At 50.1% G+C, this 27,677-nt stretch overlaps 2 protein-coding genes across 3 annotated transcripts in view; one reads left to right on the top strand and one right to left on the bottom strand.

Annotated features, from left to right (window-relative positions):
* The window catches only part of LOC146019826 (nucleoside diphosphate kinase A1), a 179,729-nt gene that overhangs the window by 129,586 nt on the left and 22,466 nt on the right, over positions 1-27,677 (top strand). The window contains exon 1 of one of the 2 annotated variants that reach the window (XM_083152407.1): positions 18,248-18,297. The exons of the other annotated variant lie outside the window; for it this stretch is intronic. Within the exon in view, the coding sequence (XP_083008533.1) occupies positions 18,260-18,297 (38 nt within the window). The 5' untranslated portion in view covers positions 18,248-18,259. Of the gene's footprint in view, positions 1-18,247; positions 18,298-27,677 lie in introns of those variants that run through there. 2 annotated transcript variants of the gene reach the window in all.
* Positions 1,678-7,556, bottom strand: LOC146019827 (uncharacterized). Its single transcript, XM_083152411.1, has 6 exons — positions 7,394-7,556; positions 5,425-5,617; positions 5,115-5,340; positions 4,819-4,957; positions 2,183-2,321; positions 1,678-1,865 (listed from the first exon to the last, which is right to left on the bottom strand). Exons 1-6 carry the CDS (start codon positions 7,492-7,494, stop codon positions 1,725-1,727), a joined length of 939 nt encoding a protein of 312 aa, XP_083008537.1. The 5' UTR covers positions 7,495-7,556; the 3' UTR covers positions 1,678-1,724.

Genomic DNA, 27,677 nt, shown 5'->3' with positions numbered 1-27,677 from the left:
GACCCTAACCTTCCTCTCCCCGCATCCTGACCCTAACCTTCCCCTCCCGCATCCTGGCCCTAACCTTCCCCTCCCCGCAGCCTAACCCTAGCCTTCCTCTCCCCGTATCCTGACCCTAACCTTCCCCTCCCTGCATCCTAACCCTTACCTTCCCCTCCCCTCATCCTAACTCTTACCTTCCCCTCCCCGCATCCTAACCCTTACCTCCCCCTCTCCGCATCCTAACCCTATCCTTCCTCTCCTCGCATCCTGACCCTAACCTTCCCCTCCCGCAGCCTAACCCTAGCCTCCCTCTCCCCGTATCCTGACCCTAACCTTCCCCTCCCCGTATCCTGACCCTAACCTTCCCCTCCCCGCATCCTGACCCTAACCTTCCCCTCGCCGCATCCTGACCTTAACCTTCCCCTCACCTCATCCTGACCCTAACCTTCCCCTCCCCGCAGCCTAACCCTAAACTTGCCCTCCCCGCATTCTGACCCTAACCTTCCCCTCCCCGTAGCCTAACCCTAACCTCGCCTCATGCAGCCTAACCCTAACCTTACCCTCCCCACAGCCTAACCCTAACCTCGCCTCATACAGCCTAACCCTAACCTTCCCCTCCCCGCATCCTAACCCTCCCCTCCCCGCATCCTAACCTTCACCTCCCCGTATCCTAACCCTAACCTTCCCTACCCGCATTCTAACCCTTACCTTCCCCTCCCCGCACACTATGTAAAATCAACTCCAAGCCGACGTGGATAGTGGGGGTATGAAAAGGTCGGAGGACGCATACCGCCGCCGCTCGCGGGCTTGCTGCGCTCGCCACGCTTTGGGTTTGCGCTTCGGCTTTGCGTTGATAGTGGGGGTGGCGTGGGGGTGCATTTAACATTGTAAGCACCCATTAGGGTGCTTGTAAAATTAAAAAATGTATTGCATGCATCATATGCGGCTATATGGCATGCGATGCGATCAGATGCCCTACGATGGACATCGGGGGCGCCGTGCTAGGAAACAAATACTGTTAAAAGTCTTACAACAGTGTTCAGATTCAATTTGACTATATAGTACATATCTGCATTATATAGTCGTGCCTGCCAAATATTTATCTATTCGATTTCTATTTAATTTTGAGAATGGTAGTGAGGCGTTGACACGGGTGCGGGGGGCTGGCAAAAGATGTGGGAGGTTACCCACGGCATACGAATGGATGTTTATGCTAAACATCCATTTGCAGCCTGTGTGGGCGAACCATGCAGCGGAGGGGGGGCGGGTGGGCAGACATTCGGCGGGTGGGGTTTGGTGGATTTGCAGCCTTGTGAATCTGCCAGAATTACGCCCAAGGTTTCAAAACATGAAACAAAGTTTGTGTACTATCCCAGGTACTGAATTTAAATGCCAAGCAATCACGTCCTTGCACATATTTAGTGCCAATTACATATCATTTCCTCAGAAGTGCCAATTACATATAATTTCCTCAGTAGTGCTGGCGCAGATGTCCAGTTGTGCTTTTAGCGAGAATAGTTTTTTTTCTTCACTTTGTGGAATGTACGATTTTCGGAATAAATTGTATAACGATATGTGGATAAGGGATACTCAACCTGTATTGTTTTAGCTAGTTCAGTTCTGGCGTTTACGTACAAACTGCTTCAGCATGAGACAATGTGGGAGGATGAGTAAAACAAGAGAAGACACTGCTCATATATTTGGGCCATTTTATTGTACTGTCTGTGGCAGATGAGACGCCCTCACAGTCCTACAGGGGTCCACTTGTCCGCTTTGGGGGTGCGGCTGCTGCTGATGCAGCTGACTATGAACAGGATGACCCAGAGGAAGGCGAGACAGATGGCGGTAATCAGCAAGCGGTGAGCGCACAAGGAAAGCAAATCCTGGGGAGAGAGAGAAGGCAGGGTGGTCAGCAGCTGCTGATGTGCCCGATATCACTGTGTCACAGGCAAGACTACGGCGGGCAGTGGTGGCAGATGGGCGCACTCAAGAGATGAAGTGGCTAGGTACATCACCGGGTTCTCTCCCCAAATACATACAGTAGGTGAGGCCATGGGTGTGACCGCAGATTTCTGAACACTGTGATGGCAATGGTAAAATAAACTGGAACGGGTGAGGTGTCAGATCAGAAATGGGCATTTCATGGAGGTAATTCCTCCTGTAGCCTACGGACATTGCAGAGGCCTCAGTTGGAACTTACCTGGGATAACATATTCCGCAGATCCGAGTCGCCATTATACACAATGCTGCTACAGGAGCGGTCATGTGCCGCTCCCACCCCGTACAGGTGCAGAAGTAGCTGCTCACCGCCACCACTCACAGGACACTTTGGTGAGGACCTACAAACAGGAAATATGGGGCTTGTTGTTAGGACTGGATGATGGTGCTTCTGGTGGTATAAGTATGGTGCTAACGGCTGTGGCAGGAGAGCATCTGCCAGTGAGCCGTGGTGGTATAGCAGCTGTCTGTTAGCTATGGCAGGAGAGCATCTGTCTATTAGCTGTGGCGGTTTAGCATCTGTCTGTTAACTGTTGTGTTATAGCATCTGTCTGTTAACTGTTGTGTTATAGCATCTGTCTGTTAGCCGTGGCGATATAGCATCTGTGTGTAAGCAGTGTTATTGTGGAGGTATAGCGTCTGTCTATAAGAGGTGTTATTGTTGAGGTATAGCGTCTGTCTATAAGCCGTGTTATTGTGGAGGTATAGCTTCTGTGTATAAGCCGTGTTATTGTGGAGGTACAGTATAGCGTCTGTCTATAAGTGGTGTTATTGTGGAGGTATAGCGTCTGTCTATAAGTGGTGTTATTGTGGAGGTATAGCGCCTGTGTATAAGTGGTGGTATTGTGGAGGTAGAGCGTCTGTGTATAAGCGGTGTTATTGTGGAGGTATAGCGTCTGTGTATAACCGGTGTTATTGTGGAGGTATAGCGTCTGTCTATGAGTGGTGTTATTGTGGAGGTACAGTATAGCATCTGTCTATAAGCAGTGTTATTGTGGAGGTACAGTATAGCGTCTGTCTATAAGCGGTGTTATTGTGGAGGTACAGTATAGTGTCTGCATATAAGTGGTGTTATTGTTGAGGTACAGTATAGCGTCTGACTATAAGCAGTGTTATTGTGGAGGTATAGCGTCTGCATATAAGTGGTGTTATTGTTGAGGTACAGTATAGCGTCTGTCTATAAGCAGTGTTTTTGTGGAGGTACAGCGTTTGTATATAAGCAGTGTTATTGTGGAGGTACAGTATAGCGTCTGTCTATAAGTTGTTTTATTGTGGAGGTATAGCATCTGTGTATAAGTGGTGTTATTGTTGAGGTACAGTATAGCGTCTGTCTATAAGTTGTGTTATTGTGGAGGTATAGCATCTGTGTATAAGTGGTGTTATTGTGGAGGTACAGTATAGTGTCTGTCTATAAGTGGTGTTATTGTGGAGGTATAGCGCCTGTGTATAAGTGGTGTTATTGTGGAGGTATAGCGTCTGTCTATAAGTGGTGTTATTGTGGAGGTATAGCATCTGGGTATAAGTGGTGTTATTGTGGAGGTATAGCGTCTGTCTATAAGTGGTGTTATTGTGGAGGTATAGCGCCTGTGTATAAGTGGTGTTATTGTGGAGGTAGAGCGTCTGTGTATAAGCGGTGTTATTGTGGAGGTATAGCGTCTGTGTATAACCGGTGTTATTGTGGAGGTATAGCGTCTGTCTATGAGTGGTGTTATTGTGGAGGTACAGTATAGCATCTGTCTATGAGTGGTGTTGTTGTGGAGGTACAGTATAGCGTCTGTCTATGAGTGATGTTATTGTGGAGGTACAGTATAGCGTCTGTGTATAAGCGGTGTTATTGTGGAGGTATAGCATCTGTCTATGAGCCGTGTTATTGTGGAGGTACAGTATAGCGTCTGTCTATGAGTGGTGTTATTGTGGAGGTACAGTATAGCGTCTGTCTATAAGTGGTGTTATTGTGGAGGTATAGCGTCTGTGTATAAGCTGTGTTATTGTGGAGGTATAGCGTCTGTGTATAAGCGGTGTTATTGTGGAGGTACAGTATAGCGTCTGTGTATAAGTGGTGTTATTGTGGAGGTATAGCGTCTGTCTATGAGCCGTGTTATTGTGGAGGTACAGTATAGCGTCTGTCTATGAGTGGTGTTATTGTGGAGGTATAGCGTCTGTGTATAAGCTGTGTTATTGTGGAGGTATAGCGTCTGTGTATAAGCGGTGTTATTGTGGAGGTATAATATAGCGTCTGTCTATGAGCTGTGTTATTGTGGAGGTATAGCGTCTGTCTATGAGTGGTGTTATTGTGGAGGTATAGCGTCTGTGTATAAGCGGTGTTATTGTGGAGGTATAATATAGCGTCTGTCTATGAGCTGTGTTATTGTGGAGGTATAGCGTCTGTCTATGAGTGGTGTTATTGTGGAGGTATAGCGTCTGTGTATAAGCGGTGTTATTGTGGAGGTATAGCGTCTGTCTATGAGCGGTATTGTGGAGGTATAGCTTCTGTGTATAAGCCGTGTTATTGTGGAGGTACAGTATAGCGTCTGTGTATGAGCGGTGTTATTGTGGAGGTATAGCGTCTGTGTATAAGCTGTGTTATTGTGGAGGTATAGTAAGCATACTGGCAGCATACTGTGGATCTGTACAAACTGACAAGGATACTACATACTATGGTGTCTCGCTGTCTAGGTCGATGTCACAGTGTTTGGTTGGGGTAATAGTTACTACATAGTGGATGCTACTACATGATTTATAATGGAAGTAGAGGGATTGTTACATCTTGTATATGGGCATTGCCGCTACCTACTCACACCTAGATGAATGGCCTGCTATGGCGGGTCTGCATCTCACCTACTCTGAGGCAGAAGGGACTGTGGACCAAGAACTGTAACACAGTACTTCACTGAGCACTCCGCACTGCTGTCATTACACTGTACCGACCACACACCAGACGTCACTGTCACCAACAGGTGGGCATCTGCGCTGGGACCTGTGAACACATAAATATCACTGGTTGGATGATATCTGTGACATGGCACCACCTTGACTATGCCAAGTGCCACCTTCTCCTTCAAATCTGGAAACAGTGATGGTTTTCTAGTACACAGGAAGGTGATGGTAGACACAGATGCCCACCCCAGACTGACCTCTCATCCCCAGCTGCCGGCCTGTGGTGGATATCTGCAGACCGGAGCGATTGACAGCCAGTTCCCACGGAGACAGTGTAATGCCAGCCAAGACAGACACATTGCCAGGATGATCGGGAAGCAATGCTGAATCTCTGGGAAGACCAGCGGAGGGCGACTGTCTTGTTAGGTTAACCTGGGGGCAGATCTTCTTTAAGCTGAGTCTTCTGAGAAAGTCGTCCCAGTCCTGTCACAGGGGGGAAAAAAGTCTACTTAGCACCGTGTGCAATTAGTGCCTTCACCTTCCATTCATTCACGCCAGTTCCTCTACCTGGGAAAAGTCCTTCACTGGATGCTTTGAGATGTATGCTGCAAAACCGAGTAGTGTAATAGTCATTATCATGAGACACAGGAAGAACGTGGCCACTGGGGGGTTCCGTAGTGCAGAGAGGTAGACGCCCCGACTGTTCTGGCAAAAACCCATGGCAACTGCGCAGGAGCCGCCGATATGGGTGGTCGGCCACCTGTGCGGGAGTGAAGGCTGTGTTACAGACACAATGGCTGATAAAAAAGGAAATCCCATATCTGATGCCCTCATCCCTGTGACTGCCACATGGACACGACAGAATGAAGCCCATTCATTTTTCAGGCTGCTCAATATTTAACAAAGGAGGCGGCCATTCTGTGGCCTGTGCCAACATTTAGGAGCATGCAGCCTGTAAATGTGCTGGGAATCGGTGACGCTGGTTGGATACTAAGGCAGCTGCGCATGCTATTAATATGACACGGCGACCAATCATCAGTTCCTACTGAGCAGATACGTTGCCCGCTCATTGAAACTGATCCAGTCCACAACATGGCGGCCCCCACTGCACTGAGGTGAACGTGTGCATCTGAAACCCGCTTGCTCAGAAGCATCTTCTCCCCACATCCTGACGGTTATTTCTGCCACCGATATGAGAACCATAAGCAGAAGCCATGGCAATGGCGCCCAGGACTGGGACCTGACCGAACTGACCAATAATTAAATGATGAGAGAACAGACAGAGAGGATGACAATCCAAAACTATACTGGTAGAATGAATGTGTGTGCGTGTATATGTGGTAGGGAAGATAGGGCCTGATTCAGGTTCACTCTCAAAGCACATCTGGGGCCGGATTCTGATCTGCTTGGTAAGCTGGGAAGTGTAATTGTGTAACTCGCCGAGGCCGTTCGCTGTTCCCCGACTATCGGGGCTGGGGCTGAATTCGGATCACTACGAGTCATCCAGAATTGGCTCCTTGGTTTGCTGATGGACAAATCCGTGTGCACTGCAGGTGGAGGAGAGAATCACCCCCACAGATTGTAAGCTCCAATGCTGTATAAATACGGTGGGTCTGGGAATGGAATTCCACCTTATGACTCAGAGCCTCATTCTGATTTGGAAGTGGGTGTCTGTGCCAGCAGGTGGGGAGGGAGAGGTAACACAAATGGGGCCTTATTCTTGTCTACATGCAACGCTGCGAAATTCAAAGTGTTGCTTGTGGATGTAACGCCGCTCGCACAGCCGCCCAACCCCCTCCTCGCCAAGTTCCCCGCACGGCTGCAAATGGATTTTTTGCATAAACATCCATTTGCAGCCTTGGGTGCGGGGGCCAAATCATTTGATCAGTTCCGTTTGTGCAGCTGGGGTGGATGTAGAGATGGTCTATGACATAATTGATGGGCTATAACCAATGTTTACTTTTTACCATCTATGGTGGAGAACCAGATGGTTTGCCACCATCGATGATACAAGTCTATTGATTTTTCTTTTCTCCAAGGAGTCAGAAAATTGGAGCCTAGCCCGCACATGATTGAATCTTATAGCAGGTGTGAACATCGATAGGTTAAACCATCGATGGTTGCCTTACAGATGGTTACCCATCAATGGTTCTATCTATGGTATACTTGGATGGATGATGCACAGAGATAGCCATCCCTAGGTGTATGTTTCAAGGAATATCCCACCCATAAAAATGATAACCCCTCCTAAGGGTTGTCAATGCCCCTCCCACATGGGCTTGCCCCACCCCCTCAGCACTGCACAGTGCATTTTGGTTTTATACCTGCATTAACTTTGCACAAAGATAAATGTATGTAGGATGACCGTGAATTTAGGGGCTCCCCGGCCTAAACATGCTCACTGCAATGACTGGCATGCCCTCCCCAGTAACCATAACCAGGCCATGCATTGTGTACTGTGTAGTAACAGCCAATTGCTGGGCGCTTTGCGTGCCGGGACTTGTAGTCCCCCTGAGCCCCCGGACTGTGCTACTACCTCCATGGGGTGCATAGTGCCTGGCACCGCCTGCCCCCGGGCATGGCACACATACCGTGCCCGCCCCTCCTCTCTATCCCTATTACGGTCACACCGTTCATACCCGTCCCGTCGTTGTCGCAGCCGTTGCGCCTACGCAACGGCTGTCCTGCGGCGGCTGCTAACCCGGAACTCGCCGCTCACAAAATGGCGGCGACTGCGCCAGGACACGTTTCCATGGGAACTGGCAACCGCTGCGTCCCGTGCCCAGCTCACAGGTGTCGCCGCACGCGGGGGCCGCCATTTTGCTGGTCCCCACACAGACACACTGCCGCCCGCCCGCCCGCATAGGGTACCTAGTATCCATTCTAATACATCTGGCTTCCTCATTATTGTAATTCATTATGAGTGAGTGGTAATGTGTTTATTATTGAATCTGATTCCCACCATGGCCCCCTGTGTGGAGTTTGTATGTTCTACCTGAGCTTTCGTGGGTTTCCTCCCACATTCCAAAAATATATCGGTAGGTTAATTGGCTCCCAACAAAAAACATTAACCCTAGACTGTCTGTGTGCGCGTGTACATGTGGCAGGGAATATAGATTACAAGCTCCACTGGGGCAGGGACTGATGTGATGGTTCAACTATTCTCTGCACCGCGCTGCGGAATATGTATGCATACATCCCAACCGTCCCGATAATCGTGGGAACGTCACGGGCCTGGGAGCTTGGCTAGAGGACTCAGGGCCATGCCCCCACAGCGTAAAACGGGGGCATGACCTTGTGACACGACGCAAATATAGGCCACGCCCCATCCTACGTCAAGCCACGCCCCCTAATTTTGGGCGAGCGCGGTTTCCTCTTCAGTGCAACTAGAAGTTTAGAGGTATGTGTATGCGCTATATAAATAACTATCACAATAGATTATAGTATTCTGCGCTAATAATGAATAAACAGAGTTAATATGGCTATAGGTAAACAGTCGATTCTTGGTGATCTTTAAAGAAATATTTATTCTAAACATAATGGGCCCTACACACATTGCGATGTGTGCAGGGCTACCTAGCTATGCTAGGTCGAGCTGTGCTGCGCCGCTATCGCCTAGCACACAGAGCAGACAGCCCACACACAGAGCGAGCTGTCAGCTCTGTGTGCTAAGCGAGCAGACAGCACCAGTGTTCTCCGGTGGGAGAACACTGCCGATGCAGAGATTGATGGACACTGTCCATCAATCTCGGCCAGCGATAAAGACGCGCGGGGATGCGCACGGATGCCGATATAGCCCCCACACATACACTGATGTGAGGGCATTTGCTAAGCGACTTTGCCAAACTAAGCAAAATCGCTTAGAAAATGCCTTAATATCGGCATGTGTGTAGGCCATATAAGAGACATTAACACACAAATATAATCGCAGTCAGTGAACTTATAAAAAAGATACACAAAAAAAATTCGGTACTTGTGTATAATACATGGCGCCCAAGTTTCTTACGTACGGCACTGTAGGAAAATCGCATTGCATGGGCTATTTTAAGGGCCGTGTGATGCAATCCGATTTTCCTATGTAAGTTATTCACTGATGTCTTAGCCCCAGGGGATCGCATCGCACCTCCCGCAAAATTGCATGCAATTTTATAGGGTGTACGATGCCATTACATTACCTATACAATTATATCATTGTATGACATTCAATGAGGTTTTAGGCACCCACCCATTATCCACGCCACCCCGAAGCGTGGCAAGCGGCAGCGGAATGCGTCCTCCGACCTTTTCATACCCCTACTATCCACTACGCATGGAGTAGATTTTATATAGTGTGGGGAGCGCAGCGAGCCCGAAGCGTGGCGAGCGGACGCGGATTACTTTACAAGTACCAAAAATCCTTTAAATGTATGAATAATTCCTACAATTCCGCAAAGTGGATCAGAACAAAAAAACATAAAAATATCAATAAAAAAAAAAATATTGCAAATGCGTAATAAGCAGCCAAGGAGTTGTGATGTTGAAGCAGATGTCCCCCTGATTGAGCTGCGATTGTGCAGTTCTTACTTACGGAAAGTTAAACTGTTGCAGTCTTATAATTGCATTGTACAGATCCAATCTTTCCCTGGAGCTCTCACCTCCAGAGAATGAACAAAAGAGGACTCTTTGAAAAAGCCCCATCCAAGGGTGAAATGCATCAGCGGAATAGCCCCATTGTGAGAACCTGCTTTTGTTGCCCCTGTTAACACCCATGGAGTACACCTGCAAAACGCAAGGATGAATAACATACACATTTGCCATCTGTGCTCTGCCGGGAGACATCCTGCAGGAGATTGGAGCGTACCTGGGGTGAGTCCCCGCAGCATACTACAGGTGCACATGACCGAGGCTTGCTGTGGGCTACCGTGAGACGGAGGAGTGTGCCAACTGCGGCATCGTTATATAACACTCCAGCTTGACTGGATAACACGACTCGTCACCTGTGCTATTGTGGCCATAGATGGAGGCTAGTGTCATCTCGGCCGCCTGCCTGAAGATTACATACACAGAGCGGGGCCCCGCGATTTGAAATATCGCCGAAGTTTCAGCATCCATTATTACAGCCCACTGCATTGATGAGGTGAGAACAGGAGAGTGCTAAAGTCTCATGTTTATATTTACTGACTGAAACACAAAAAGACAGCGTTATCCGTATTTCTTTACAGCACCTTGTTCATTCTCCGGAGGTGAGAGCGCCAGGGAAAGATTGGATCTGTGCATTGCAATTATCAACATAAGACTGCAACAGTTTAACTTTCCGCAGGTAAGAACTACACAGTCAAAGCTTAATCAGGGGGAGAACGGCATTAACATCACAATTCACGTCGACGCATCGATCTTGAATTTTCAAAAAATCCTTGGCTGCTTATTATGCATTTGCAATATTTTTTGATTTTTAATTTTTATTCATATTTGTATGGGGTTTTTTTTTCTGATCCACCTCGCAGAATTGTAATATTTCTTCATACATTTGAAGGAATTTTTTATACATCTTTTTTATAAGTTCACTGACTGCGATTATATTTGTGTTACTGTCTCTTATGTTTAGAATAAATATTTATTTATTTATTTATTTACAGTTTCTTATATAGCGCAGCAGATTCCGTTGCGCTTTACAATATGTCTTTAAAGATCACCAGGAATCGACTGTTTACCTATAGCCATATTAAGCCTGTTTATTCATTATTAGCGCAGAATACTATAATTTATTGTGATTTTGTTGGTACTCTAGGAGATATCGGTGTAGACCCGCGCAGGTGTACTTTTTTGTTTTCTGCTGGGTAATCCGATAAAAATCCCATCATTGCTTGTTTAGTTTCACGGCGGCCGATATATTGGATGCGATATCGGCCGATCCGATGCAATTTTTTGCCTGTTCATAACCAAGGTTGCAATAGGGATAATTTTCCCATATATCGTATAGATATTTGGTACCCACTTTAGTTTCACGGCGGACGATATATCGGATGCGATATCAGCCGATCCGATGTGATTTTTTTGCCTGTTCATAACCCCCACTATCCACTACGCATTGAGTTGATTTTATATAGTGTGGCGAGCGCAGTAATCCGCGTCCCCTCGCCACACTATATAAAATCAACTCCATGCGTAGTGGATAGTGGGGTTATGAACAGGCAAAAAATCGCATCGGATCGGCCGATATCGCATCCAATATATCGGCCGCCGTGAAACTAAACAAGCACCCTAACTTATTATATTTTGGGTTCAATAAGATTAGCGCCTGAGTGTAATTTGGCTATACAAATAACTTAATAAATAAATTAGTACAATATGAATACAGCAAATAAAGTACATTTTTCATGTAATTTTCTACGAAAGGCAGAGCGAGAGGTGCAATGATGGGATTTTTATCGGATTACCCTTGGTATCTGTTCCCTCCTTAAGTGGGGTACACACTAGACCTGGGGTAGCCAACTCCAGTCTTCGAGAGCTACCAACAGTTAACGTTTTCCATGTCTCCTCACAGAATCACAAGTGAAGTAATTAGCTCCACCTGTGGCTCTTTTGAAATGTGTCAGTGAGTAATGAGTGCACCTGTGCAGCAGCTAGGTTGTCTGGAAAATGTGAACTGTTGGTAGCTCTCGAGGACTGGAGTTTGCTACCACTAGATAATTCCGCACGAGCAGCAACACTTTTGTTTAAATCGTTAAGAAGTGTGTACACACTACCATATATATGTGTGTGTGTGTACTAGGTGATTCATCACGCCCTATCGGGGCTCTTCACACCATCGTAAGGCTTGACAGGTGGTATTTCATGCCCTACGATCCACTAGACTAGAGTGTGGTGAGAGAATAAAATAGTGTGCTGAGCATAGCGAGGCACTGTGCCCGAAGCTTGGCAAGTGCAGTGAGCCCGAAGCATGGCAAGTGCACTGTGCCCGAAGCATGGCGAGTGCAGTGAGCAATGCGAGAGGACGTAGTGCTACATTTTAGTGTTTATGTTGATTGTGTTGAGATTCCGGTAAAAAAAAAAAAAACTGCGTACACTTTTTCAATGTCGACCTAATGACCCTGTCGACCTTCCTGCATGTTAACCTTAACTTATGTCGACCTAAATGCATGTCGACATAATGCTGGTCAACCATAATGTGTCCGTGGTTGCGGTTGGTGTGGGAGCGGCAGATAGGGTAGGGGTGTGGCTGTGGTAGGGGAATGGTGGATGCCATTGCCAGGCTTTTACCTGAGGGCAGCGTGTAGGCTGGCTGTGAGCAGGCTGCAGTGAAGGGAGAATGATGTGCAGTCAGTGGGGCAGGAGGGTAGGAGATGTGCAGTCAGTGGGGCAGGAGGGTAGAGGATGTGCAGTCAGTGGGGCAGGAGGGTAGAGGATGTGCAGTCAGTGGGGCAGGGGGGTAGGTGATGTGCAGTCAGTGGGGCAGGAGGGCAGATGATGTGCAGTCAGTGGGGCAGGAGGGTAGATGATGTGCAGTCAGTGGGGCAGGAGGGTAGATGATGTGCAGTCAGTGGGGCAGGAGGGTAGATGATGTGCAGTCAGTGGGGCAGGAGGGTAGATGATGTGCAGTCAGTGGGGCAGGAGGGTAGAGGATGTGCAGTCAGTGGGGCAGGAGGGCAGGTGATGTGCAGTCAGTGGGGCAGGAGGGTAGAGGATGTGCAGTCAGTGGGGCAGGAGGGTAGGTGATGTGCAGTCAGTGGGGCAGGTGATGTGCAGTCAGTGGGGCAGGAGGGTAGAGGATGTGCAGTCAGTGGGGCAGGAGGGTAGTGATGTGCAGTCAGTGGGGCAGGAGGGCAGATGATGTGCACTCAGTGGGGCAGGAGGGTAGATGATGTGCAGGCAGTAGGGTAGATGATGTGCAGTCAGTGGGGCAGGAGGGTAGATGATGTGCAGTCAGTGGGGCAGGAGGGCAGGTGATGTGCAGTCAGTGGGGCAGGAGGGTAGAGGATGTGCAGTCAGTGGGGCAGGAGGGTAGGTGATGTGCAGTCAGTGGGGCAGGTGATGTGCAGTCAGTGCGGCAGGAGGGTAGAGGATGTGCAGTCAGTGGGGCAGGAGGGTAGTGATGTGCAGTCAGTGGGGCAGGAGGGCAGATGATGTGCACTTAGTGGGGCAGGAGGGTAGATGATGTGCAGGCAGTAGGGTAGATGATGTGCAGTCAGTGGGGCAGGAGGGTAGGTGATGTGCAGTCAGTGGGGCAGGAGGGTAGGTGATGTGCAGTCAGTGCGGCAGGAGGGTAGGTGATGTGCAGTCAGTGCGGCAGGGGGGTAGGTGATGTGCAGTCAGTGAGGCAGGAGGGTAGATGATGTGCAGTCAGTGGGGCAGGAGGGTAGGTGATGTGCAGTCAGTGGGGCAGGAGGGTAGGTGATGTGCAGTCAGTGGGGCAGGAGTGTAGAGGATGTGCAGTCAGTGGGGCAGGAGGGTAGGTGATGTGCAGTCAGTGGGGCAGATGATGTGCAGTCAGTGGGGCAGGAGTGTAGAGGATGTGCAGTCAGTGGGGCAGGAGGGTAGGTGATGTGCAGTCAGTGGGGCAGATGATGTGCAGTCAGTGGGGCAGGAGGGTAGATGATGTGCAGTCAGTGGGGCAGGAGGGTAGTTGATGTGCAGTCAGTGGGGCAGGAGGGTAGATGATGTGCAGTCAGTGGGGCAGGAGGGTAGATGATGTGCAGTCAGTGGGGCAGGAGGGTAGGTGATGTGCAGTCAGTGGGGCAGGAGGGTAGATGATGTGCAGTCAGTGGGGCAGGGGGGTAGGTGATGTGCAGTCAGTGGGGCAGGAGGGTAGATGATGTGCAGTCAGTGGGGCAGGAGGGTAGATGATGTGCAGTCAGTGGGGCAGGAGGGTAGGTGATGTGCAGTCAGTGGGGCAGGAGGGTAGATGATGTGCAGTCAGTGGTGCAGGAGGGTAGATGATGTGCAGTCAGTGGGGCAGGAGGGTAGAGGATGTGCAGTCAGTGGGGCAGGAGGGCAGGTGATGTGCAGTCAGTGGGGCAGGAGGGTAGAGGATGTGCAGTCAGTGGGGCAGGAGGGTAGGTGATGTGCAGTCAGTGGGGCAGGTGATGTGCAGTCAGTGGGGCAGGAGGGTAGAGGATGTGCAGTCAGTGGGGCAGGAGGGTAGTGATGTGCAGTCAGTGGGGCAGGAGGGCAGATGATGTGCACTCAGTGGGGCAGGAGGGTAGATGATGTGCAGGCAGTAGGGTAGATGATGTGCAGTCAGTGGGGCAGGAGGGTAGATGATGTGCAGTCAGAGGGGCAGGAGGGCAGGTGATGTGCAGTCAGTGGGGCAGGAGGGTAGAGGATGTGCAGTCAGTGGGGCAGGAGGGTAGGTGATGTGCAGTCAGTGGGGCAGGTGATGTGCAGTCAGTGCGGCAGGAGGGTAGAGGATGTGCAGTCAGTGGGGCAGGAGGGTAGATGATGTGCAGCCAGTGGGGCAGGAGGGTAGATGATGTGCAGTCAGTGGGGCAGGAGGGTAGGTGATGTGCAGTCAGTGGGGCAGGAGGGCAGGTGATGTGCAGTCAGTGGGGCAGGAGGGTAGGTGATGTGCAGTCAGTGGGGCAGGTGATGTGCAGTCAGTGAGGCAGGAGGGTAGGTGATGTGCAGTCAGTGGGGCAGGTGATGTGCAGTCAGTGGGGCAGGAGGGTAGGTGATGTGCAGTCAGTGAGGCAGGAGGGTAGGTGATGTGCAGTCAGTGGGGCAGGTGATGTGCAGTCAGTGGGGCAGGAGGGTAGAGGATGTGCAGTCAGTGGGGCAGGAGGGTAGGTGATGTGCAGTCAGTGATGCAGGAGGGTAGGTGATGTGCAGTCAGTGGGGCAGGTGATGTGCAGTCAGTGGGGCAGGAGGGCAGATGATGTGCAGTCAGTGGGGCAGGAGGGTAGGTGATGTGCAGTCAGTGGGGCAGGAGGGTAGATGATGTGCAGTAAGTGGGGCAGGAGGGCAGATGATGTGCAGTCAGTGGGGCAGGAGGGCAGATGATTTGCAGTCAGTGGGGCAGGAGGGTAGATGATGTGCAGTCAGTGGGGCAGGAGGGTAGAGGATGTGCAGTCAGTGGAGCAGGAGGGTAGAGGATGTGCAGTCAGTGAGGCAGGAGGGTAGGTGATGTGCAGTCAGTGAGGCAGGTGATGTGCAGTCAGTGGGGCAGGAGGGTAGATGATGTGCAGTCAGTGAGGCAGGAGGGTAGATGATGTGCAGTCAGTGGGGCAGGAGGGTAGGTGATGTTCATTCAGTGGGGCAGGGGGGTAGGTGATGTGCAGTCAGTGGGGCAGGAGGGTAGATGATGTGCAGTCAGTGAGGCAGGAGGGTAGATGATGTGCAGTCAGTGAGGCAGGTGATGTGCAGTTAGTGGGGCAGGAGGGCAGATGATGTGCAGTCAGTATGGCAGGAGGGTAGGTGATGTGCAGTCAGTGGGGCAGGTGATGTGCAGTCAGTGGGGCAGGAGGGTAGATGATGTGCAGTCAGTGGGGCAGGAGGGTAGGTGATGTGCAGTCAGTGGGGCAGGAGGGTAGGTGATGTGCAGTCAGTGGGGTAGGAGGAAAGGTGATGTGCAGTCAGTGGGGCAGGGGGGTAGGTGATGTGCAGTCAGTGAGGCAGGAGGGTAGAGGATGTGCAGTCAGTGAGGCAGGAGGGTAGAGGATGTGCAGTCAGTGGGGCAGGTGATGTGCAGTCAGTGGGGCAGGAGGGTAGATGATGTGCAGTCAGTGGGGCAGGAGGGTAGAGGATGTGCAGTCAGTGGGGCAGGAGGGTAGGTGATGTGCAGTCAGTGGGGCAGGAGGGTAGGTGATGTGCAGTCAGTGAGGCAGGAGGGTAGATGATGTGCAGTCAGTGGGGCAGGAGGGTAGATGATGTGCAGTCAGTGGGGCAGTAGGGTAGATGATGTGCAGTCAGTGGGGCAGGAGGGTAGATGATGTGCAGTCAGTGGGGCAGTAGGGTAGATGATGTGCAGTCAGTGGGGCAGTAGGGTAGATGATGTGCAGTCAGTGGGGCAGTAGGGTAGATGATGTGCAGTCAGTGGGGCAGGAGGGCAGATGATGTTGTCAGTGGGGCAGGAGGGCAGATGATGTACAGTCAGTGGGGCAGGAGGGTAGATGATGTGCAGTCAGTGGGGCAGGAGGGTAGATGATGTGTAGTAAGTGGGGCAGGAGGGTAGATGATGTGTAGTAAGTGGGGCAGGAGGGTAGATGATGTGCAGTCAAAGGGGCAGGAGGGCAGATTATGTGCAGTCAGTGGGGCAGGAGGGTAGATGAAGTGCATATAGTGGGGCAGGAGGGCAGATTATGTGCAGTCAGTGGGGCTGGAGGGTAGGTTTGTTTGTTCGCTCGCTCCTGAAAAGGGGCGTGACCACATAAAAGGGGAGTGGTCAAGCACTTATTGTTTTGTTTTTTAATAAAACTTACTTTTAATAGGCTGCGTGAGGGGGGTTAGGGTTAGCCTGCGGGTGGGGTAGGTTAGGCTGTGGGAGAGAAGGTTAGGGTTAGCCTGCAGTAGGGGTGGGTTAGACTGTGGGAGAGGTTAGGGTTAGCCTGCGGGAGGGGTGGGTTAGGCTGTGGGAGAGGTTAGGGTTAGCCTGCGGGAGGGGTGGGTTAGGCTGTGGGAGAGGTTAGGGTTAAGCTGCCCATACACGGTCCGTTTAACGGTTCCGTTTGGGACTTAAACAGCACACATCGGATCGGATCGCATCCCTAGTGCATGCAGTGTGCATGCACTGCGATCTGATCCGATGTGTACCTAGTACAAAAAGTATGTGCAGCACATACTTTTTGTACCGTACTATGTGATGCGCGGGAGCGCGCATCGCATAGTACAGAACGGATGCCGGCGAACGGCTCCGTGTATGGGCAGCTATAGCCTACGGGAGGGGTGGGTTAGGCTGTGGGAGAGGTTAGGGTTAGCCTGCGGGAGGGGTGGGTTAGGCTGTGGGAGAGGTTAGGGTTAGCCTGCGGGAGGGGTGGGTTAGGCTGCTGGAGTGCAGGTGAGGGTTAGGGGAGGTTAGGGTCAGGCTACGTTTGTGGAGGTTATGGTCAGGCTGCGGGAGAGGAGGTTATGGTCAGGTTGCTGGAGGGGAAGTTAGAGGCAGGGTGCTGGAGGGGAGGATAGAATTTGGCTGCTGGAGGGCAGGTTAGGCTGCAGGAGGTTTGGCTGCAGGAGTTTAGGGTGCTGGAGGGAAGGTTAGAGTTAGGCGGCATTAGGGGAGGTTAGGCTGCGTTAGGTAAGGTTATGTTTAGGCTGCAGGAGGTTAGGGTTAGGCTGCATTAGGTAAGGTTATGGTTAGGCTGCAGGAGGTTAGGGTTAGGCTCGGTTAGGGTTAGGCTGCGTTAGGGGAGGTTAGGGTTAGGCTGCGGGAGGGGTTATTAAAATCATACACCTAAAGACGTGCACATTAACTTTCACACACATATTCATACAGTCAAAATTACTTAGCAGTTATGCACACACATTTACACACATACAGTGCCTCTGCCATAAGTCCATTTAAGGTGGCTCAGGCTGGTGCTGGAAGTACAGTGCTGTGTAGCTCCACCCCCTTTTTGGACCTCTGGAGGCACTGCTGGGTTGGTAAAACACTTGGGAGCCTGACAGGGGGTGGGCTGAGGTAACTTACCCCCTGTGCTCCCAATTCCCTCTTCATTTTACTCTGCTGGTCCTGGGCTGCACCAAACTGTAGTGAGGAAACTGAAAGTAAACTATACAACTCACAGCAGCAAGGGCCGGTGGGAATTGAGTTTATTTTCTGTTTCTTCCCTACAGTGCACCCAGCTCCTGCCAGACACTACAAGTTTGCTGCTACAGCGGGTCGTCCCTCCTCCATACCTCCCAACTGTCACGATTCCGTGGCAGTTGGGAGACCCCCCAATCTAGTAGAATAGACGCTGTGCGCATGCGCACAGCGTCTATTCTCGTATGAAAATTAGGTCGCGGCTAATTATCATAAGCCGCGCCCTCATTTGCATACGCCCCGCCCCCTTTTCGGGCGCTCGCGCGCCTCCGGACGGAAGTTGGGAGGTATGCTCCTCTGCTCCTTCAGGTAGCCACTCTCTAATGTTTGGAGGAAGCGAGTGCACTGGCCAGATCTGTCACTCTGTGACTGTTGCTGGGCGGAGTCATAGAGTGACTCCGCCCAGCGTTATACACAGAATCACAGATTGACAGTTCTGGGCTATTATATAAGCCATAAGAGATATAGCAATGGGGGAAAGAACAGTCACTCAGGACTTAAATGAGCTGCTGGTGCCTACCACTTGAGGTGACAAAGCCTCTGGATATAAATGAAGTAAAAGAGTGGCACTCAGAGCAGATGTAAAAACAAATGGGCCAATTTTAATCCGTGCCACGGTGTTTGTTTATCCTCATTTGTGTATATGTTTCAGTGACCGCAGGACGTGACTAGTGGCTGACCCACATCCTGATGATGCACTGTTTGACACGCAAGTACTGCCGAACCGGGTGAGTTATTTATTTATGTATATATACGTCACTGTATCATAATGACGGGGCGGGCTTGCCCCGAAACATTGATAAGCATGGATTAAAATTGGTCCATTGTTTTTTCACCTGCTAACAGTCAATGCCACTATTACCTTTTTTTATATATATATATATATACATACACACACACACGATTGATTTCCAGGATGTATATATATATATAGGTCACAGGGCGGCACACCTAGGCAGAGTATAATCACAGTGCCTGGTCCGTAAGTTAAGCAACACAGTACACTTAGCCCCTATGACATGAAATCCTCTTATTCCATAAAGGTAGAAACAGGTAGCAGGTTTTTAATTTTAATGATGCCACAGGGGATCTGTAGCACCCGATTACTGATTACATAAACGAATAAGCAAACCCGGAATCGGTGATTTGCTGGTGAATACGCCAGAATACGAGTACAGGGTCATAGCTGCATCAGCAGACGCCACTGATATAAGTATCAGGGAGGCAGAAACCCACAGGAGTTTGCTCCATTGCAGATGGTTTAGAGAAAGAAAGTCACGAGGGAGGAGGGCCCTGCTTGTGAGAGCTTACATATATCATCCAGATAAAAGAACTTAATACAGAGGTTTTAAAATGCTGACAACATACTTGGGGTCCGTGGAGTTTATTTCTAGCCGTTTTGAGTGCCGCCAGTACCTGGACTACACATATATTGCTAAAGACAGAACGATACACAACATTTAGTTTGTAAATAGTATGCACTAAGAAATAAGGGCGACCATCGCGTGATTTGTATATCTTCTAATGCAGTGGTTCCCAACCTCGGTCCCCAGGACCCCCCAGCAGTTCACATTTTCCAGGTCACCCTGCAGGTGCACTCATTATTCACTGACACATTTAAAAAGATCCACAGGTGGGCTAATTACTTCATTTGTGATTCTGTGAGGAGACCTGGAAAACGTGAACTGTTGGGGGTCCGGAGGACCGAGGTTGAGAACCACTGGTGTAATGGATACCCAGCTTAATCCTCATCATGATACTTCTCATCGGGATTCTGCTGCAGGGATCTGGACCGCATCCCTAATAAAGTGGGACACATATGTTGATGTATTTATGGAAAAGCGGTTTCTCAGCTTCCTTGCTATTGGGGCCCATACAACTACAGACCGTTTGCCAGCTCTGAAAATGGGGCACATGTGTGGAGTTTGTATATTCTCTCTGTTCTTGCATGGGTTTCGTCTGGCTACTTCGGTTTCCCAAAAATATATCCAGGTAGGTTAATTGGCTCCATCAAAATTAACCCTAGCATGAATGTGTGAACATGCAGTAGGGACTATAGATTGTAAGCTCCATAGGGCAGGGACTGATGTGAATGGCCGTGGCGTAGCTACCATACGGCAGCCACCGCGGCTGCTTGGGGGAGCAAGCTCCAGCGGGGCGCCGCCAGTGCTCATCAGGCGGCAGAAGCAGAGAGGGTGGGCACAGGGCGCACTGTGTGCCGCAGACTGTCTCCCAGCGCCTGCTGAGAGCCACCCGCTAGGGTGGCCAATCCCAGGATCGGCGGGATTCCGGAATTTGCGGCCAAAATCAGCGGGATTTGAATCCCGGGATTGGACGACCCAATCCCGGGATTTAGCAGCGCAGGTCTAAGCTTCAGACGCTGCCCATCTGTGTGCGGCTCGGCTCCTCGCTGCGTGACATCAGAGGTCATGCAGCGCATCCCCACGTCCGCCCGCCCCTTCAGCTGCATCTGTCTGCCCCTTCACCCATGTCCGCCCGCTAGTTTTAGTGTGGAGGACGACTGTACACCAGTCCAGTGGCTTGTGGAAACGAGTGGGCCGAGAAGAGGAGATGCCGGGCTGCCGAGCTACTGAGATTGAGAGGGCCTCCGTGAGGGGCTGCCGGACAGCAAAGAGGGCCTACCTGAGGGGTGCTTTTATCCCTCTTGGGCTAGGAGGAGAAAAGTCTGCCGAGCAGGCTGAGGGGCTGCAGTGCCACGCCACCACTGAAAATGCCACAGGGGTATATAACGATATTTTGGGGGTGGACGCCAGACTATATATTTCGGCTGGGGTGAGTAACATTTTTAGTTACGCCACTGGTGAATGGTCAAATATTTCTTGCACTTCATATAGTTTAACGCAGGATGGTCATAACTATTGGAAGCCTCCACAAGCTTATTAACCAAAATATGCTATATACAGTATGGAAATAACTTGTTGCCACAATGTGTCATACTTAGGGGCTCATTTATCAAGGAGTGATAAAACTGGATGTGAATGGTAAAACTCATTAGCCCTGATTCAGATCTGATCACAGTACAAATTTGTGTATTGCTCCTGCTCCTTCCGAGTCCGCGTCCCCTCGCCACGCTTTATAAAACCGACTCCACCCTGACATGGATAGTTCATACCCCCACTATCCACGTCGGCGCGGAGTTGGTTTTATAAAGTCCCGAATTGTGTGGGAACGGACACGGACCCGGGTGGCCAGCTGCCGCCGTGAAACTACACAAGTACCTACACAAGTACCCACATTTGTTCTCAAAATGGGCAAAACCATGTGCACTGCAGGTGGGGCAGATAGTTAGATTTGGGCAAAACCATGTGCACTGCTGATGTGCAGGGAGAGTTGAATTTGTGTGTTATTGTGTTTCTGTGCAGGGTAGATACTGGCTGCATTATTTATACACTGCAATTTAAATTTTAGTTTCAATACACCCCACCCATATTTAACGCTCTCTGCACATGTTACATCTGCCCCCCACATGGTTTCGCCAATTTTGAGAACAAATTTGTACTGCGATCAGATCTGAACAAGAGCCATTGTGTATTATAAATGGCGATCCAGGCAGTTTGGAACTTATTGGCTGCAGCACCTCTTATCATACACAAGGAGCTTTATCAACCATTGATAAATGGGTTTCTTTGCACTTACAGTATCCTGGGGGCAGGGCCAGTCATGTTGGGGGGGAGGAGCCAGAGTCGCTACTGCTGCTTAGAGAAGCGGGTGGGATTTACAAAACAAAAAAATGACACGGATCCCTCCCAGCATGCCCCGCGGCCGTCAGCTAATCTACACATGCGCAGTTAGACTTCCCCGTTAGAAATGAGGAAATCCAGGCAGCCATGGGGATGGCAAGGGACAGCTCTTATCGGGAGAATTGCCCTTTACTACATATGCGATGAGCATCAGCGCAATGGGCGTCAGGATGTACCGCCGCTGCTTTGTACATCCCACCACCAAGCTGTTATTGAACCCGTGTGTAATGCCAGCGGCTCCAACTCAGAAATGATCTGGGCCAGAGCTGCGGTGGTAATGGGACTGGCCAGGGTCTGACCTAGTTTGGAACGTATTAAGACACACTATGGGCGGTATTCAATGTGAATACCGGCGAGGTGCAGCGAATCCTGTTTAGGATTCGCTGCACATTCGCCACGTTCCGGAGCCTCGCCGGCTCCGGTATTCAACGAGTCAGGGGCTCGCTGCCCCTGACCGGCGAATATGAGCTCCTGCGGCGAACGCCGCAGGGAGCCTGAGGACGGTGGCAGGCAGGGAGATGGAAGTCTCTCTGCCTGCCCCAGAGCATATGTTGGGGAGAGGTGGGCTCCCCGGGTGCCAGGCAGCACAGGCTGCCCCCCGGGGGTGCCAGCAGGGGACCGGGTATATTCACTACACCCGATCGTGCATATGTAACGATCGGGTGCAGTGAATATATGAATATGTAATGAGCGGCTCGGCTCCGGCGCCCCCTGCTGGCTGCTGTGTAAAAAAAAATATATATATATTTTTTTAAATTAAATATATATTCATGTGCTTACAGCACATGAATAAAAATAGCATACCCCTCCTCAGAATAAAATTCCAGATTTTTTGACACCAAATGTAAAAAACAAAACACTTTATTTTAAAAGTTCACATTCCACTTCACCATAAAAAGATAGCGATTGCTACTCGGTGAATCATGACGAAAAAACCCTTCAAATGTATTCGCCATCTGGTCACTGAATAGGGTGATTCACCATTTTAGTCAAAAATTCGCCAAACAGCACAAATTCGCCATAAAAACCTGGCGAATCAGGCACATTGAATACCGCCCTATGACGTGAAGTCATAGTGTGTTGATAAAGTGGAAGGTGATAACGCACCAGCCAATCAACTCCTGTCATTATTCAAAACAGAGCTGATTGGTTGCTGCATCACTTTATCAGGCGTAACACATCTGTCCCCGTCACATGCAGTAAAATCCGTAATCCGAACAGTGTGACCCCCTGCTGAGGTGTCGGCACACACAGAGACATAAGGAAAGCGGCTAAATACAATGAGGACTCGGAACTACCATATTCCGGATGTGTCGGTACAGTCAGAACCACAGGACCAGAAATCATCGGCCTGGTGACGCATGCAGCCATCCCTTGTACTGAAGCCATCGGGCATCTGAGAACCTGCCCCGGTTATTACAGCTGGAAAAGACGTCGGAAAGCAGCGCACAAGAGTAACAATAAACCATACAACGAACAGGCTCAGCCGGAAACTATGTGTAATAACTACAGACCCCCTGAACCTGATTCAGGGCAAGGGGGGTGATTCACTTTGGATGGTGCAGACCCTGGCAACGAACAACTTCGGCAAGTTAAACACTTGCTGAGTCATTCCTTGCAGGGAGGAGGGGCCGGAAACAGGGCTCGCCAATGGGAAGGTCCAGCGTTTTATGGGTGAACCAATGAAAACACAGGCGGGCCGATGCGTTCAGACACCAACACTCGCCCCCTCTTCGGCGGACACCGAAGGAAATAAAAGTCAGTTGAGACTTCTTTCCGACATATGCGAGGGGATGAGCTAGCGAACACATGGGGATTCGGCGGCGGCGGGCGGGGTGTTGCTGCGTTTCAGCACTTGGCATCTACACTGCAATAAACCCCAGCCCATACACCACAAGAAACACTTATGGATAAAGAGCTCTCACAAAGATGGCAGCCATTTTGTTTGAGGTTATTCATGCATGAACATTATTGAGGCGCAGTGATATCGCAGTGGGTCTCATGTGAATGGACAGCCTGTCTTATCATTGATATCAGTAATATGGCTTCCACCATACCGATGTAAAACGCACAGTACGGCAGAACACAACCCGCGAGCGGACATTGGTGTGACCCCAGGTTATGTGCAAACGGTAATAACCACTGTACTGAGCGGAAACCTGCCAGCATCCTGCAGCCGAGTCTCAGCTATACGTAGGCCAAGTGGCTGCAGTTACCATAGAAACGGGGACGGGGCTGCTGTAATGTGTCATTTTGTAGACGAGACTTGCACTAAGAAACACTGATTGCTACTAGTTTTTCTGTTTAACACTTTCCGGACCGCGGTGTATGGCGTTGCGTGCGATTGTTCCGGCCAGCGTGCTGATCCGGCGCTTTGTCCTCCAGTTTGGCTGGAATTCCAGCTGTTTATCCCCAACAACAGGAGAGCAGGAAGTACTGGGACCGGCGCTTCCTGCCTCATTTCCTACAGGAGCATATGGGGTGCTCTGATTATTACAGGCAACCAGCAGCGACACAGCTCCCTCCGACACAATGGCAGCATGGAGGTGACAGTCACTGCCTATCTGCAGGAAAGGGAGGTCACAGAGGGAATACCGTATGCTGGGGCACAGACTTCACCACGCATGTCCAAACTGTGGCCCTCCAACTGTTGTGAAACTACACATCCCAGCATGCCTTGCCATGATTTTAGCATTCCCTAATAGCAAAATTGTGGCATGGTATGATGGGACTTGTAGTTTCACAACAGCTGGAGGGCCATACTTTGGACACACCTAGACTACACGCTGTAAGCCCTAGAAAAATGGCATTACATTTCATTTACACAAATCTCAGCAAACATTGGCGAGAGATAAAGTACCAGTCTATCCAGTGGCGAAACTAGAAATTTATCAAAACCCCACCTACATTAATCATAAAACGATTTGTAACCCATATGCTCGTTGCCAGGGGTTTAGTGTTCATTGCTAGGGGTTACATGCTCGTTGCCAGGGGTTTAGTGTTCCTTATTGGGGTTACATGCTTCTTGCCAGGGGTTTAGTGCTCATTGCTTGGGGTTACATGCTTATTGCCAGGCGTTTAGTGCTCATTTCTAGAGGTTACATGCTTGTTGCCAGGGGTTTAGTGCTCATTGCTAGGGGTTACATGCTTATTGCCAGGGGTTTAGTGCTCACATACACACCACTTCCGTGTAAAGGTCCAGCAGGACCTCTAGCATCTGTCTCTTCCATGGTGGCAGCCATTTTTGGAGGGATCTTTTCAGCATATCTGCACATCGGTGCAGTCACCATCAATGGCAAAACTGCAACCAGCCATCGATAGTATTAAACTATGTGTTGGATGTCCATCAATCATTTTTACCTATCGATGGTCAATTTCATTTGATTCACTGGCCCTTGTGCCAATCAGAACATGGGGGCGGGACTTCAGGGGCGGTTCTATGTTTCGCATATTGTAAAAAATAAATCTGGTCTGCAGTGCCATCGATGGAGGGAAGCATTCTGGTACTCCCCCATTGACGGAAAAAGTATTCAACATTGGCCATAAACCATCGATGATTTAGAATCATCGATGGGCATCACTGAGCCCAACAGCTCCGTTCGTACTTCATCCAACTCCACCCAAATGTGAGCATTATTCCATTCAGTGGCCCCCAGCATGCACAACATCTGAATCCCCCCATAGAGATTAGGAGCAGCATGCGCATATTATTATATAGGATTAGGAAACCTTACATGTATGGGAAAAGATTTACCATGACAGATTCCCATCATATATAAATTGTGTCACCCATGGCACTGGGAAATGCAGAAGAATAAGATGGGCATCACCTACAGTCCTACACATACCACGCGGGCAGCCATGTTGGAGGCTGATGTGTGATATAGCAAATCATTTATGTGCAGCAGTTTTCAGGTGTCCCCCGTGATTGTGTTCACTCAGCTGTAAAAAGGGCACCAGACAGGACATGGCCCCTATGAGGGTCTTCTCCAGGACCACCACTTTCTCTTTAATACCCCTTTCACACCAGCCTAAATTCCCGGGTTGAGTCCGGGAACAACCCGTTACTACCTCTGGTGTGAAAGGTACCCGGGACAAATTACCGGGCAAAATTGCCGGCAATCCAACCCGGCTAGGTAGCAGGGTTGTTCCCGGGTTCAACCCGGGGACCTGGCTGGTGTGAAAGGTAAAGAGTATACTTACCCGGGTTGCCGTGTCCTGTCCGACGGGAATTAATGCAGGCGGCGGGCGCAAATGACGGGACAGCCGTTGGATGATGAGGACGCAGCTCTCCGGCGGCAGTGAGGACGCCAGAGAGCTGCGTCATCTTCATCCGCCGCCTGTCCCGTCATTTGCGTCGCCGCCTGTGTGGATCCCTGGCCTGTGCGGAGGACCAGCAACCGGGGGTGAGTATTCTCCCCACCTCCGCCGCCATCCCGCCTCCTCCCGGCCTCCTTCCCACACCAGAAAATGCAGGGACATTTCTGGTGTGAATGGGTCCAAACCCGGGAATGTTCCTGCTTGTCCCGGGAACTGAATTCCCGGGTTTGTCCCTGCATTTCTGGTGTGAATGGGGTATTAGTATCCTACCCACCTCTATCTGCCACTGTCACATGGTTTTTCACCAGCGGCCAAGTTCTCACTTGTGGCATCCAAGACTCAACCCCTAGAAAACCCCATGTACACATTCACCACCACCACTGCCTGCATTTTAAAACATTATACCGCGTTACAGGAAGCTGCCATGTCACTGTAGCCCAATAACTCTGCACTTATCACAAAATATCTCCCACCTCGACCACTCTGCTCTGCACAGGATCTGCGTCTCACTTCTGCACGGATCACCAGCTCCCATTAACTATTACAGGACTTTCATCGGGCTGCTCCCATCCTACGGAATGCCCTTCCACACACAATAAAACTCTCCACCAGCCTCCAAACATTCAAGCGTTTCCTGAAAACTCACCTCTTCAGGCAAGCCTATCATATTTAAGTTCTACATGCATAACCCTCTGAGGCACTTATGTATTATATAGCTTCCCTTCTGGACTTGTAACTTGGTGGGACTGCTATGCTATTACTGGTGCCTGTCCTTGTGTTTCCCTCCTATATCCCTATAGATTGTAAGCTTGCAGCAGGGCTCTCCTACCTCCAAGTCTGTCTGTCGTTACCCAGTGTGTTTGATCACTGTCTACTATTGTAAAACGCAACGGCATCTGCTGCGCTATATAACACACTGTAACGGAATCTGCTGCGCTATATAAGACGCTGTAACGGAATCTGCTGCGCTATATAAGACGCTGAAACGGAATCTGCTGCGCTATATAAGACGCTGAAACGGAATCTGCTGCGCTATATAAGACGCTGAAACGGAATCTGCTGCGCTATATAAGACGCTGAAACGGAATCTGCTGCGCTATATAAGACGCTGAAACGGAATCTGCTGCGCTATATAAGACGCTGAAACAGAATCTGCTGCGCTATATAAGACGCTGAGACAGAATCTGCTGCGCTATATAAGACGCTGAGACGGAATCTGCTGCGCTATATAAGACGCTGAGACGGAATCTGCTGCGCTATATAAGACGCTGAGACGGAATCTGCTGCGCTATATAAGACGCTGAGACGGAATCTGCTGCGCTATATAAGACGCTGAGACGGAATCTGCTGCGCTATATAAGACGCTGAGACGGAATCTGCTGCGCTATATAAGACGCTGAGACGGAATCTGCTGCGCTATATAAGACGCTGTGACGGAATCTGCTGCGCTATATAAGACGCTGTGACGGAATCTGCTGCGCTATATAAGACGCTGTGACGGAATCTGCTGCGCTATATAAGACGCTGTGACGGAATCTGCTGCGCTATATAAGACGCTGTGACGGAATCTGCTGCGCTATATAAGACGCTGTGACGGAATCTGCTGCGCTATATAAGACGCTGTGACGGAATCTGCTGCGCTATATAAGACGCTGTGACGGAATCTGCTGCGCTATATAAGACGCTGTGACGGAATCTGCTGCGCTATATAAGACGCTGTGACGGAATCTGCTGCGCTATATAAGACGCTGTGACGGAATCTGCTGCGCTATATAAGACGCTGTGACGGAATCTGCTGCGCTATATAAGACGCTGTGACGGAATCTGCTGCGCTATATAAGACGCTGTGACGGAATCTGCTGCGCTATATAAGACGCTGTGACGGAATCTGCTGCGCTATATAAGACGCTGTGACGGAATCTGCTGCGCTATATAAGACGCTGTGACGGAATCTGCTGCGCTATATAAGACGCTGTGACGGAATCTGCTGCGCTATATAAGACGCTGTGACGGAATCTGCTGCGCTA

This window comes from Crinia signifera, chromosome 7 (assembly GCF_055691185.1).
Source record: "Crinia signifera chromosome 7, ASM5569118v1, whole genome shotgun sequence".
NCBI classification, from domain to species: domain Eukaryota; kingdom Metazoa; phylum Chordata; class Amphibia; order Anura; family Myobatrachidae; genus Crinia; species Crinia signifera.
Note: the sequence above shows the minus strand (reverse complement) of the source record. Positions and strands in the feature narration are given on the sequence as shown.